General features: G+C 55.2%; 4 protein-coding genes across 4 annotated transcripts; 2 read left to right on the top strand and 2 right to left on the bottom strand.

Annotated features, from left to right (window-relative positions):
- Positions 1-648: 648 nt before the first annotated feature.
- Positions 649-3,163, bottom strand: W97_07901 (uncharacterized protein; the record flags this gene model as incomplete). The annotated part of the gene is made up of 2 exons (XM_007785770.1): positions 649-1,840; positions 2,694-3,163. 2 exons carry the CDS (start codon positions 3,161-3,163, stop codon positions 649-651), a joined length of 1,662 nt encoding a protein of 553 aa, XP_007783960.1.
- A 642-nt stretch (positions 3,164-3,805) lies between these two features.
- On the top strand, positions 3,806-5,233 carry W97_07900 (uncharacterized protein; the record flags this gene model as incomplete). The annotated part of the gene is made up of 1 exon (XM_007785769.1): positions 3,806-5,233. One exon carries the CDS (start codon positions 3,806-3,808, stop codon positions 5,231-5,233), a length of 1,428 nt encoding a protein of 475 aa, XP_007783959.1.
- A 1,170-nt stretch (positions 5,234-6,403) lies between these two features.
- Positions 6,404-9,553, top strand: W97_07899 (uncharacterized protein; the record flags this gene model as incomplete). Its single annotated transcript, XM_007785768.1, has 1 exon — positions 6,404-9,553. The coding sequence occupies one exon, from the start codon at positions 6,404-6,406 to the stop codon at positions 9,551-9,553; it is 3,150 nt and encodes a 1,049-aa protein (XP_007783958.1).
- Positions 9,554-10,066: 513 nt separating this feature from the next.
- On the bottom strand, positions 10,067-13,414 carry W97_07898 (uncharacterized protein; the record flags this gene model as incomplete). The annotated part of the gene is made up of 4 exons (XM_007785767.1): positions 10,067-11,414; positions 11,463-11,849; positions 11,907-12,346; positions 12,395-13,414. The coding sequence occupies 4 exons, from the start codon at positions 13,412-13,414 to the stop codon at positions 10,067-10,069; spliced, it is 3,195 nt and encodes a 1,064-aa protein (XP_007783957.1).
- Between the last annotated feature and the right edge of the window lie 642 nt (positions 13,415-14,056).

Here is a 14,056-nt window from a genome sequence, read left to right as displayed (position 1 = left end):
GCTTCAATCTGGACTCGGGAGGCTTAATCCAACTTCAGACAAACCCAACAGTTACAGATCGGAGAAACTAGAGGGACCACCAACCTCATTCTGGAGATTTGACAGAGACACAAGGGGACAGGTGTATCCGCCAACACCAATCGCACCACCGTGCCTTGTGCAAACACTGATCAGTCATGCTACATAGCCTTCTGAATCATGTTCTATCCCGCGTTAGTTTGCACTTGGCTGGAGTTAGACGGTCATATCTCTGGCCTTGAGTGAAGACGTGGAACTGATCCTCACACCAATATGATCGCGCACCTGTGGATAACATCACACCCTACAGATGGCGAATTCGCTACATCTACCTCTCATACAGACTCTAGCGGCTTTGTTCCGCTTAAGTACGAGTTTAGCAGCTGTAGAAGCGCCACGGCACGGTGGAGAGCTTAAGATATCTCATGAAGAAGAGCGCCTTTACGGTTTTCATTCCTTCCTCCCTTGAAGCTGGCGACATGACACTTCGCAGTCACATGATCACGGACTGTCCAGGTGCTGCAAGAAAGCAGTGAGTTAAGGATGCAGCGAGACTAGCTGCTTAGACGTCGAATTCTACTTATGTGGACTTCTTCTAAACTCTGAGATCTACCTCAAGCGCCGACAGGTCTATTTGCTTCCCAGCACACTTTTGACCGCTTCCAATACCTGTGCGTGCACAGCCTTTGGCGCCGCAACAACCCCCGAGTTCTCCGACAAGGTCCTACCCTTGCTGAAATCTAGCCTCTTGCCATTGGCATCCGTGACCTCACCTCCGGCCTCCCTGACAATCAGATCACCCGCTGCATGATCCCAAATCTTCTCCTGGTAGTCCTTTCTCACCGGCAACCGCAGATAGAGATCACCTGCCCCCCTCGCGATAGACCCATACTTGGCCTGCGAGTCCATCCTCACGCTCTTCTTCGATATGCCCAGCTTCTTCGCAATCTCAAACTGATCCCCATGGCTCGAATGTGCCGCCTCGACACTCTCACAAAACGTCGCCTGAGTGATATCCTCGATCTTCCTCATGTGAATCGCTTTCCCCTCCGCCAGCCCTCCCCTCGTCAGCGGCCGACTTGTCGCGCCCTCCCCAGCCACCGCACTAAACAGCACCCCATTCCCCTCATCCGTCGCGTCCTCTCCCGCCTTCTCATCCAGCTGCGCGGAGTCGTCGATCGGCAGGTTCGGACACCCCAGCACCCCGACCTTGACATCTCCATCCACCATCAGCGCGAGACAGACCGCGTACTGTCCGCCGCGGAGGAAGCCCTTCGTCCCGTCGATGGGATCAAGCGCCCATATCCGCCCCTTCGCGCCTCCTGCACTGCGCCCCTCGTCAATCATATCTAGCATCTCCTTCTCGCTCTTCACCGGGCCTCCGAGCGTCTCCTCAGCCTCGGCATCATCCAGCCGCGCCGCTTGCACAAGCTGCCAGATCTGACCGCTTAGCGAGGAGTTGGAGCGCAGGTCTGAGGCCTCTTCCTCACCGACAATCTCGTCGTGCGGGAAGGCTCGCCGGATCGCGGTGATGATCAGGGCTTGGGCGCCGTAGTCGCCGATTGTGACGGGGGACTTGTCGGATTTGTCGGTCGTGCCTTTTACTTTTTCGTGGAAGACTTTCTTGGTGAGAAGGGTTGCTCGTTGTACGGCCAATTGGGCAATCTCGAGCTCTTTAGCGTAAGAGGACATGGTGGGGCTGGTGGTTGTGAAGCGGCGGATGGATGGGAGGGAAAGCTGGCGGGAAAGTTGGGTGAGGCGGGCGGTAAATGTGGTAAGAGTGCTGAGTGCCAGGATGAGCAGTGAGAGGAGCAGTAATGGCCTAGGGATGTCAGCGATCTTGAGCGTGGACAGTTTCATGGACTTTCTATGGTTCTGTAGTGGGGCCGGGTTGACGTTGTGTCGGGCTTTTGTGACATCAAACGCCGAGCTTGTTCTAGATAGCGGTAGAGAGTTTAGATCTATTTCCCTACCTATTTCTTATAGTCTTTAGCTCCTTAGGTCTTAAAATCTTTGCTACTTGCAGCTTAGTATAGGCTTAAACAGTTTCATAATCGTTCTTCCAGCAGTATAGATAGCTATTACTCTACTATATACTATGTAGCTCTTATGACATTAGTTCGCTTGTAAGGCATAGGCATTACAGTTATAGAAGATAAAGTATCTAGTCTTATCTCCTCCGGCCTCAGCCGATTAACTATATCCAGGATCTTCTAAATAAGTGCTCTTCTAACACCATCATTCAATCGGAAGGTCTTTCCGTCCCGCAGCTTCCTAAAATTCCTACAACAGCCGCACGGTTATAAAGTCCACAGAAGGAAGACAAGCACATTATTATTACACCTGAGTCTGGCGGGAGCAAGTTGCAGGTCCAAACGGCTGATTTTCTATGCTGTTGACTGGTGCTCCATCAATCTAAGCAACTGCTTACAAGCTCAAGGCGTAAATTCGACATCGCTTTTTCCCGCTAGAGCATTTAGCCTCAGTGACATGATGCATCTTTCATCTGCTATCCGGTTAGAGAGCTTCATATTTAGGCATGTAAATGTTCTCCGGCTTCCGGTTTTAAGCATAAGAAGAATCTTACTCGAGGAGTAGCTATCAGCTGAAGTCCGCGGCTTAAGAAGACCGTCCCAGCAATCGGCGTATCATAGTAAGGCTCGGTCTCCACGAACCCAACCTGCTTATACAATTTGATCGCTGCAGTCATGGACGGCAGGGTATCGAGTTTCATCTCCAAATACCCCAATCCGGCGGACACGTCCAGGACGGCCTCGACGAGTGATTTCCCAATGCCGAGCCCCCGACCGGAAGGGGTAAGGTAGAGCCTCTTCATCTCGCAGCAGCCCGGACGTCCAGGAAGTGAGCGCACGGCCACGCAGCCTACAGCCTCACCAGAGGAAAGCCGGGCGAGGAGCAGCTCTCCGGTTGGCGGCGCATATCTGCCAGGCAAGCCGTTCAGCTCGGTGGTGAAATCCTGGAATGAGAGGTTAATAGGAAGAGATGCTGCGTATGCAGCGAATAGAGCAAATATTGCTTGGAGGTCTCCAAGTGATTTCGCAGGTGAGATGCGGAAGTTCGGCTTATTATTCATCTCCGAAGGCGAGATGGTTTGAGTAGGAAGATTCAAGTGGGGATAGGACATTCCGAGGCGGATACGGGTGGAACGAGAAAGGAATAGTGCTTGCAAGATCTTGTTATATCTAGGGTTAAGAAAAACTCTATGGTCTAGAAGAAAACTCTTCTCCTATTTCTTTAGGTTAAACTTCTGAGTCGGATATTAAACACTATAATATTTATAAAACTTGTAGATTATGAATAGAAAGTATTAGATTCTAATAATATTATAGAGATACTAAATTCTATATCTATAAAGTTTCTAAACTATACTCTAGATTAGTTTCTATTATAATAGATTAAAATAGAATATAGAACTACTAGTAGTAGAATCTAATAATTAAGCTATTATATAAAGTAAAATATAAAGATTAGAAGATTTATAACTAGAGTAAGTATAAAACTCTAAGATATAGTAGCTCTGGAGTAACTAGATGCTAAATAATTAAGAATACTAATCTAAGCACTAAGATAATTTAAGCTCTAATAACTAAGGAGAGAGGGTGGATAAAGTTCATTTCCAACTTTTTGCAACGGACAGTAGGCTCCGGCTTGTGTTTCTTAGGTACACAAACCATATACAGCACCCCAGGATACTCGAAAGAGTGCAGATACCGCCAACCCTTCGCCAAATATCACGTTCTTACGTCAACTCCACTCAGATGGTATTATGGCCCTCGCCATAAACACCTCCAAGCGCAAATTCCACAAGCTCCTCGACAACCTCACCAACAGCTCCACCACCAACCTCTCCGCCACCCCTGCCGGCCACACCTCCACAGCCTCCCTTGCCGCGACCTCTGAACCTCCATCCAAGCGCTCCCACCTCTCCAACACCGCTCCAACAACCACCACCGCCAGACCCAGCACCGACAGACCAAACGCCGCCCATCCCAGACCCTCAACAAGCACCTCCTCCCGCCCCTCCAGCGTCCGCATAATCGGAGCTCCGAACACCTCTCAACTACCAGCCTCGCCTCCGAGGACACCAAACTATACCCCGCACTCGCGTCCCGCCTTCCTTGCGCGCTTACAGACGTTCTCAGACGTCCGCCTCTGGAGTCCCAAGCCAGAAAAGCTTAGTGAGATCCACTGGGCAGCGCGGGGCTGGCGCTGCGAGGGGCCCCACCCCGATACCGTTGCTTGTAAAGGCGGGTGTGAGGCCCGGGTCGTTATTAGATTGCAGCCTCACCGCACAACCGAAGATGAGGCCGGGGGTGAGGAGAGCGAGGACATGGAGATCGGGGTTGAGGAGGAGTTGGTGAGCAGATACGCGGAAATACTTGTGACAGGACATGGGGAGGGGTGTTTGTGGCGGCGGGCAGGTTGCAGAGAGGGGATATATCGAATTCCGGTGGATAGGGCGCTGTGGGCGGAGGGGGTCAGGGAGAGGTTCGCGAGTTTCAGGGGGATGGAGAAGGAGTTACCGGAGGTGGAGTGCTGTAAGATCCCCATGGTGGAGGGCGCGAATTTGGATCAGTTGTGCGCCGCGGCTGGGGAGAAATATCTGCGGCCGAAGAAGTCAATCACGCCAGATGATCAGCCGGACACTCAGGCAGAAGGGTCGGCGGCAGCGGAAGAACCAGAGTCTCCAGACACCATCGCACTCGCCCTCTCCCTCTTCGGCTGGTCCCTCGAAACAACCCACAGCATCTCCGTCCTCCGGTGCCACGACTGCTTCCAGCGTATCGGCCTCTGGCTATACCGAGCCGAGAAACTCCGCAACGACGCCGCGCGGCTGGATCTCAATCTCGAGGATCTCAAACTCAACCTCCTGACGGCGCACCGGGAGTACTGTCCGTGGAAGAGCGCGGCGAGTCAAGCTAACCCGCCGGACTCAAGATGGGCGGGGAAGGCGTTCTGGGAGATGTTGATGGAGGATGTGACGGTACGGCCGAGGGTTGAGGTGGAGGAGAAGAGGAGCACGGGGAGTTTGGAGGGAGAGGAGGGCGAGGAGGAGGAGAGAGTGGTGCCAACAAGGAAGGAGATCGAGGAGCAGGATCAGGCAATGAAGAGGAGGTTGGATAAGGTCAAGAGGGCGTGGAGTACGATCACGAGGAAGAAGTCGGTAGCTACGCAACGACCCCAGTCAGGGTGAGCGTGGAGCTACAGAATCAATGAGGCTGGCTGGTATCATGAAGTGGTGAAGATGCGTTTGGCGTGCTCAGTAATATAGCAGTGTGTTTCTGCAATGTCTATAGGGCAAATCTAACGTCGCGGCCTCGTCTACTAGCCGTAATGTGCAGTTTTGTTCCCAATCCAGCAAATCCTAACCCAAGTGGACCCAACAAACCGCAGCACTCAAAGCTCTGCTCTGTAGGAAGAATGCATCCTGCCAGCCCACCTCTCAGAACATTCTAAAGTACTTCGACACGTCGCCGACGCGTGGCGCGTGAACTTGATGCAACGCGCGCCCTCATAGCAACTATCGATATCAACTCTAACTCTTGGCGCTGGCGACACGACTCAGAACGAACCATGGGACGCCAGCCTCACCCCGCCATGGCGACAGCGTCTCTATGATCTCGTAAGTACCTAAGAGAGTGTCGTTGTTCCTTCTGTCCGCTCGTTGCGCTGATCGAGTTGCGGAAAGAGAGCGGTCGCATTGTGACTAACAGATGATGGCAGACAAACAGGACTACCGCCGCAAAGCGTCAAATCACCTATTCGACACCTTTCCGTCACAACGTTTGGTTTCTTCTGAATCATTAGTAACCGCAACTCCAAGTCGGCAAACAAGTCTATCGCCGGACATCCTCGACCGACAGCGCGGCTCACCTCAGAGCTGGTCTACACGCTATCAAGGGAGACTCGGCAGCCTGAGCCCGGTATATCGCTTGAAGCAGCCCTGGAGCGCAGTTTTGGAAGTCTCAACATCGGAGATTCGAGCTCGTTGTTCGATGAGATAGAAGAGAGGCAGCAGAGATTCTCGTCGCCAGCAGCACCGTTGGAGACGCGAAGTAGACCTGAGAGAAGAATCGCACCTCGGCCAGTGGTCAGTAGAACGAAGAACACAGCTGAGAGAGTTGAGAGAGCCAACTCTGGGGGATCGGCAGACCAGATATCGCAGCCGGCATCACTAGACACACGCACCAGCTCAGGTAGGAGAATCGCACCTCTACCCACAACCAGCAAGGCAAAGAAGGCATCTGGGCGGGCGGAAGCAGACCGTGTCGAAGGACTGCTAGGGCGAGAACGTCGCCCTGTTGGGCTCACTGTGGACCAGTCGGACTTATCAAGAAGTGATACCAAAGAGCCTTCTCGCAAGATGGTCAACGAGCGAGAGCCACCACGTCCGGCGCCTCCACGGCAACCACTTGTCCCGAAACAGGTCTACGATCTCACAAATTCTCCCGATCCAGAGTTCGGCAAGACCAGCCCTTTGCGCAATCCGCTCAAAACGGACGACAAGAGCTATTCGCATCTATTCATCCCGCAGAAGCCAATCAATCGCCCGGAATGGCATAGACCAACCCAGCAACCAAAACCTGCTCAGCCGCTGCCGGGCTATGTAGGGGTTCCGCAACCAAGCAATCTGCCGTCTTACACTACGCAGCCCGCACCGCGACCTATGTTCTCTTCCTTCAATGGCGGCACGGGCGGTTTCCAGCCCGTCAACGGCTTTGCTCCGCCGCGAGCGACCGTCGATCTCACTAAGCAAGACGACGATGAGTTCGATCCAGACAAAGCACTAGCGGATGATAGATTTGGCGCGCCGAACCCCTACGAGTATGTAGATGCAACCAAGGCGAACGAGAACATCAAAGCGCTCCTGGAAGGTGCGTTCGATGATGACGAAGAACAGAAGCCGCGCTTGCGGCGACGTAAGAAAAAGGCGGAGCCTTCGACGGCCTTTAACCAACTCGCCGACAAGCTTGCCGCACTGGAAGTCAAGGAAGAGGAAAAGGACAAAGCAGAAGAAGAGGAAGAGGAGGTGGACGATGGCACGGTCGAGGGTCTCAACGTCAAGCTGCTCCCTCACCAAGTGGACGGCGTAGCCTGGATGACCGACAAAGAAGTCGGCACGCGCAAGAAGAATGGCGTGCTACCCAAGGGCGGCATCCTGGCAGACGACATGGGTCTCGGCAAGACGATCCAGTCCCTCGCTCTTTTCCTGACCAACCCTCGTCCCGATGAAGTCGAACTGTCCAAAGATCCGAAGCGCAAAATCTCTCCATCAGTGTCGAAGTGCACGTTGGTGGTCGCGCCTCTGGCTCTTATCAAGCAATGGGAGGCCGAAATCAAGTCCAAAGTTACCAAATCGCACGCCCTCCGCGTGTTGGTACACCACGGCCCCTCGCGCACGAAGCGTGCAGCCGACCTCCAGAAATACGACGTCGTGATCACGACGTACCAAATCCTCGCGTCTGAGCACGCCTCCAGCTCCGGCGACGATGATGGGCCGAAGATCGGCTGTTTCGGCGTGAATTGGTACCGCATCATCTTGGACGAGGCGCACACCATCAAAAACCGCAACGCAAAGTCGACACAGGCGTGTTATGCGCTGAGAGGATTGTATAGGTGGTGTTTGACGGGGACGCCTATGCAAAACAACCTCGATGAGCTGCAGAGCTTGATCAGGTTCTTGAGGATCAAGCCGTACAACGAGCTCAGGCCGTGGAAAGACCAGATCACCGGGCCGATGAAGAATGGACGCGGTACGCTGGCTATGAAGCGACTGCAGTATTTCCTCAAGGCGTTTATGAAGCGGCGTACGAAGGACGTGCTCAAGAAGGAGGGCGCGCTGAATCCAGGCGGCAAGGTCAAGGATGAAGGGTCAGGATCAGCCGGCTTCAGAATTATGGGCAGGAAGATCGAGACTGTGACTGCTCAGTTTGATGCAGATGAGCGCCGTTTTTACAACAGGCTCGCCGACCGCGCCCAGAACAGACTTGATGAGATGATGGGAGGAGAGAAGACCGACTATATCGGTGCTTTGGTCCTTCTGCTCCGTTTGCGACAGGCTTGCAATCATCCTGAGCTCGTTGGCAGCAACCTCAAGAAAGACAAGGATGCGCTTGCGACAGGCTCGAAGGCCCCATCTGGCGCCCAGACACCGAGCCGATCGAGGGCTGTCAATGACGATGCAGACGATCTCGCTGACTTGCTAGGAAGCCTGAGCGTGGGTACGAAATCTTGCGATGTCTGCCAGAGCGAGCTCTCCAAAGCCGAAGTGAGCAACGGCGCCATTCGGTGTGTGGACTGCGAGCAAGATCTGTCGGCGCAGAAGCAGCGACACAAGAAGAAGAAAGACCATCCTAGCAAGAACAAGAAGCACCAAAAGCACAAGTCTGAGAACAGCGTTAAGGAAGAGGCAGACTCAAGCCCTCAACCACAGCTCCTCAAATCCCGCCGCAAATTCCGCGTCACGGACAGCGAAGACGAGGAGGAAGAAGGCGACTGGGTCGTGCCAAAGGGGCAGCGCATCGCCGAACATCTCGGCAAAGCTGGCGGCACCGACGACGAGAACGCTGAAGGCGGCGGCGAGTGGCTTACATCGGAAGACTCGCTGGCTGCCATTGAGCTAGCTGAGCATTCCGACGTTGGCACCTCGCAGGAGAGCACGCAAAAGACGTCACGCAAGCTCATCAGGCCCGCCACTTCAAACGACATCAACACCGCCTCAGAAGACGAAGACCAAGACGAAGAGTCCGACGACGAATCCACCGCGTCTGAAGACGATTCAGACACAGACACCGACTCCACCTCTTCCGACCCCTCAAAGCTCATCGCATCTACCAAAATCCGCCACCTCATTGAGATTCTTACGAAGGAGACCCCAGACCACAAAGTGATAGTCTTCAGCCAATTCACCTCGATGCTCGACCTAATCGAGCCCTTCCTGCGCGCCGCCTCCTTCACCTACACCCGCTACGACGGCAGCATGCGCAACGACGCCCGCGAAGCCAGCCTCACCAAACTCCGCACCGACCCCCGCACCCGTGTGCTCCTCTGCTCGCTCAAGTGCGGCTCGCTGGGGCTGAACCTCACGGCCGCCTCCCGCGTCGTGATACTGGAGCCGTTCTGGAATCCCTTTGTGGAGGAGCAGGCGATCGACCGCGTGCATAGGCTCAACCAGACGGTGGATGTGGTCGTGTATAGACTCACGGTTGCGGCGACGGTGGAAGAGCGCATCCTCGAGCTGCAGGAAGCGAAGAGGAAGTTGGCGAATGCGGCGATCGAGGGCGGGAAGGCGATTGGGAAGTTGAGCATGAAGGATATCATGAATTTGTTTAAGAGGGATGCGGAGCTTGATGGAGCGCATAAGGAGGAGGAGGAGGGGCTGTTTGGGAAGAAGAGGGTGTTGGACGGGCCGGGGAGGGAGGAGGGCGCCAGGATGGGGATGGGGAGGAGGGAGAGGGTGGGTGATGTGAGGCAGTTGGCTAGGATTGAGGATGCGGTGTTTGGTCGGCGCTGAGGATAGGTCTCCGGTGAACGGCACAGGACTTGGAGGGGCAATCGCGTCTGCTTTGGATACTGCACTTTGTTCGGCGCCTCGTTAGACTGTCTGGAGTATCATGAGAAGAGTTTCAGGTTACTTGGTCGGATGATTAGGGAGATGTACATCATGGCAGGGAAGGTTTATGACGAAGCTGTATCCGCCCTAGAGACATCGCAGAACCTGTCGAGGAGCAGATAAATCGTTGCCTTGAGCCGATGAATTTCTACCTGAATTATCACAATCATCGTCGTCCTATGTCGTAATGCTATCTTGACAAACGCCATCGCTATGCCCAGTGCTCCCATACCCAATTCATGCGCTTCCCTAAGCTCCCCGAGCGCGATGATCGCCCGCATCTTTCTGACTCTGATCGCGCAACGGAGGTCGCCGCTCACCCTTCATCTTCATGACTCCATTGAAGCTCCCTCATCCCGCCCAGTCGTTCGGTCAGGACAAGTTTCCACCTTCGGTCATTATCTGACAAATCTCTCACCTCCTCCCCTTAGCCTCAAACTCCTTATCCAACCTCTCCAACGCCTCCCCCCTCTCCCCCACTATCTCAATGTGTGGCGCCATATTGCCCAGAACCTGCTTCATGAGCCCCTCCAGATCCGCAGCAGCCTTTGTACCGCTATGCTTGATAACGTCCTTCAGTGCGCCCTCCACCAGCCCCACCTCCTTCTTCCCCTGTCCCTGTCCCTGTCCCTGGCCTTGGCTCTGCCCCTTCGCCTGTTTTCCGTTCCCCTGCTGCGGCTGCGGCGCGGCTGGTGCCTTCCCGACCCCCGGCCCCACGACATCCTTCCTCCTCAACCCGACCTGCCCCCTCGCATCCATAAACGTCTCATACCCATGCTGATCCAGCACCTCATGCGGCACCACGCCCCTGGGTTCCAAACTCCCAACCCGCGCCTGGTTCTCTCGATTTCCCTCGAGCAGAAACCGCAAGCACATGATCGCATGCTCTCGGATATACGGGTTGTGTTCGTCGTAGTTGCAGCAGCTTAGGATGGCTTCCAGGCCGCCGTACTCGCGCACTTGGTCTTGCACCCGCCGCGACTTCCAGACGAGAGAGGAGAGGACGAGCACGGCGAGTTTTTTGAGGTTGCGCCACTCGAAGTCTGAGGGCTCTTCTTGGGGTGGCGGGTCGTAAAGCGGTTGCGTTTGTGGGGGGGAGAGGGGGGGCGGGAGGTGCGGTTCTGGTGGCGGGAGGTGCGGTCGATCTGTTGGGAGCGCGGGGGCCGAGACGTCGTAGGGGCGTTCGACCGCCACTGGTGCGGGTGCGGGCATTTGCGTTTGCGTCGGCTGCGACGGGACCGGCGGAGGCGGCGGAGCCTGCTGCGCGGGCAGTCTCCGCGCTCCACCCGGAGCAGGCGGGATATGCAACCTGCCTTTGGGTATTGCGGCATCCAGCTCCTTAAGCAACGTCACAAACTCCGCCGTGATCTCCCACTCCGCCATCATATTCTTCCAGACATCGTGCTCAGTCAAGACAGCGAAGAACTCGAGATACTGATAGACACCCTCATACATGCGCTCCATGTCCCAAAGGTTGAGCGGGAAGTCCTCTGGGTGCGCGGCGCCGGCCCGGATCTGGCCTTGTAGGAAGATGAGCGCGCAGGTTTGCGGGATGATGTGTTTGCGGAACTCGGTGAAGAGGAAGGAGACCATTTGCGCGTCCATTTTCATGGGGTAGGGCGTGCCAGGCTCGTCCGAGGGGAGGGAACGTGTGGGGTTTTGCGTGCCGGTTGCGGTTAGGCCGTTTGATTGGCGGGCGCGGAAGATGGAGGTTAAGAGTTTGAGGATTACGGCTTGAGCGGGGGAGATGATGTCTTTTGATCTGCTGGAAGTTAGCGTTGGAATCGATTTATGATCGGTGTGGACTTACTCTCTGAAGGTGTGGTACGCAAACGGCATCAAGCAATTCAGCAAGATCGACTCCATGATGCGTATCATGAACTTGAAATACAACTCTTCTTCCCGAAGATCCCACGCGGCAACGAAGATCAGCAGTTCCCGCAGCAGGTTACGTCCATTGTCTTGTGCGAGGAGCAGGTGGCAGCGGACCGTGTGCATGTTTCGGACGGCAGTGATCTCCTCAGGGGAGTTGCCGTATCCAGGCATCCCGCTGGCCGGAGGAACAACCCCGGACATGATGATCATTGGAAGCACCTCGATCTCTGACGGTCCGAGGATCAATGGCACATCTGTCAGCAAGCCCCTTCCATCGTCACCAGGCACAACGTAATCGTCGTCTTCGCTGTCATCCTCCTCGCTCAGTTCCTCTGGGGCGTCTTCAAGGGGAGGCGGGTTGCTGGCCTCGCCAGGTGACATTATTGGCGAACTGGGCGATACGACCTTTGGTGGCTGTGGAGGTGCGCGCTCTGGATCCCTCTCCAGTCGCCGCATCAAATCGTCTTTTCCGTGCTGTAGTATGTTCGCGCCATAATCTGCGCTGCATGTGATTCGGAAGTCTACCTCCGAGACAGGAGCTGGCTCAGGTAGCTCAGCGGTGATGGGTAGGTAGTCTTGATTCCCTAGAGCTAATGGGGCCGCCTTGTCCCACACAGGTAGCGTAGAAGGTTGGCCCTCGGAGGCAGCAGCACGAGTGATCTTTTCAACGTCGATTTGAAGTTGGTTGATGCTGCGTGCGAGAGTCGCAACGTTGCCTTCGCCGCCGGCCTTTTGGTCACTAATCATCATCCACGCGTTAGAAGCTACAAACTCATCCCGATACTTGCCAATGAGGTCTGTATACATATCGTTCCACGTCTGTAGAAGTCAGTAGACTTTCGAAACCCGGGTGTGAACAGAACCTACTGCCTTCTCATCATCTGACATGCCGGTCCAACGCTTCTTGCACTCAGTCGCAATCAGCGTGGGATCCGGCTGTATGCCTCGATTAAGCAGCTCCCGGCTCACCTCCATGCCAATCTTGCTAATGTACAGCAAAAACGGCGAAGAAGCCGGAAGTTGGCGGCCCTTGGCAGCTGAGGAATCTGAATCGGTCGGTGGCCATACGCATGCGGGATCGAGAAATGACTTCGGGCCGCTGAGCAGCGGAAGAGGAGCCCCTTCATCGAACCCAGGCCAAAGTTCCGATCTGCCCAGGACATCTCGCGGATATTGCTGGAGGACACCGTCGGTGGGACTCTCGAACAGCTCCACCCACAGCATCAGCTTCCGCCGCTCGTTGCGCGCGACCATGTTGTTCAGGAATTGCAGGCATGTTATGAGTAGCTTCTTGTAGAGGATGACTACGCCCTGCCACTTCGTCTCCTCTTCCGTCTTCGCCGTTCCTTCGAATCCTCGTGCCGCGACCTTGACGCATACGCTGATGAGCTTGAATATCTCGTGGTCGAAACGGGCGTCCGCTGCCAGATTTTGCGCATATTCTCCTGTGGTGAGCACGTTCCGCGCTATCGACACCAGGCTATTCAGCCGCTCTATGTCCTCATTCAAGCCTTTCGCGTGTGATGCGATCAACAGTCCGGAGTCGGTCTCATAGCGATCAGGTTGCTCTGGGTCGGGCGGCGCGAAGCATCGGGATTCGAGCGACGGAACGGCTGCTTGGAGAACGACACATAGTCCCTTCCAGACTTCAGGGTCGCCGCCTATCGCCTCCCGTACGCGTGCATCCCGTATTGTGCGCTCGAGCGTGGCTTTGCATACTTTGCGGTCCAGCATCTCCATCGTCTTGTCTTTTAGGTAGCCTTGCGATTGGAAGTGCAGCGGCCAGGCTGTGAAGAGGAGCTGGAAGAGTGTGCTGTACGGATCTCGATGAGTGGCTGTGTTACTGTTCTCGCCATCTTCGGCCCTGGGTGGAGCATCCTCCGCCATGGTGGGAGATGCAGAGCCCGGTGGGGCCTGCGGTTGATGGGTAGTGGTTCCCCCCTCTCTTGACGGCATGCAAGATGTTGGACACGGCTTCTGCGTCTTGCTGCGGAGCTGCGGGTCGAATGAAGGTGAGACGGAGGATGGAGGACAAGTTTTGGCTGTGTTCGCAAGGATTACAGAAGTTAACACGTCAAAACCAGATCGGCGGGTTGCGGCTCCCTCGGCTAGATGTCGATCTTCAACCCTGCCAAGCTTGAGCCACAACACCACAACGCTTCTTCCAGCCTCCCGCACCCGACGTCCAAGGGTCCAACGTGGAAGCGCAGTTCCCGAAAGAGCAACACCGGCTTCTCCGTACAACGACGCAGACTGAGGATTGATCAAATACGCACAATCCAGGTTTCTGGCTGCTATCCACCCGCTCGTCTCCACTCTGCGGCAGCCCGGCGATGGAACGGCTGTTGCCCGCATCTTCGGGAAAGTGCCCGAAAGCTTAACCTGCATGACACTCTCCTTACCCCGCTGGAGTAACTCTAAGCTAGATACCGCATTTCACAGCCGAATATGTTCACTGCTGCATCCCCGTCAAAACGCAGACTTCGTAGCCCAGGAAGAACTGCCACAATGGCTACCGCTTGTTCTCCG

The sequence above is a fragment of the Coniosporium apollinis genome (assembly GCF_000281105.1).
Source record: "Coniosporium apollinis CBS 100218 chromosome Unknown supercont1.46, whole genome shotgun sequence".
NCBI classification, from domain to species: Eukaryota; Fungi; Ascomycota; class Dothideomycetes; genus Coniosporium; species Coniosporium apollinis.
The sequence above is the reverse complement of the archived record's forward strand: the minus strand, read 5'-3'. Positions and strand labels throughout refer to the sequence as shown.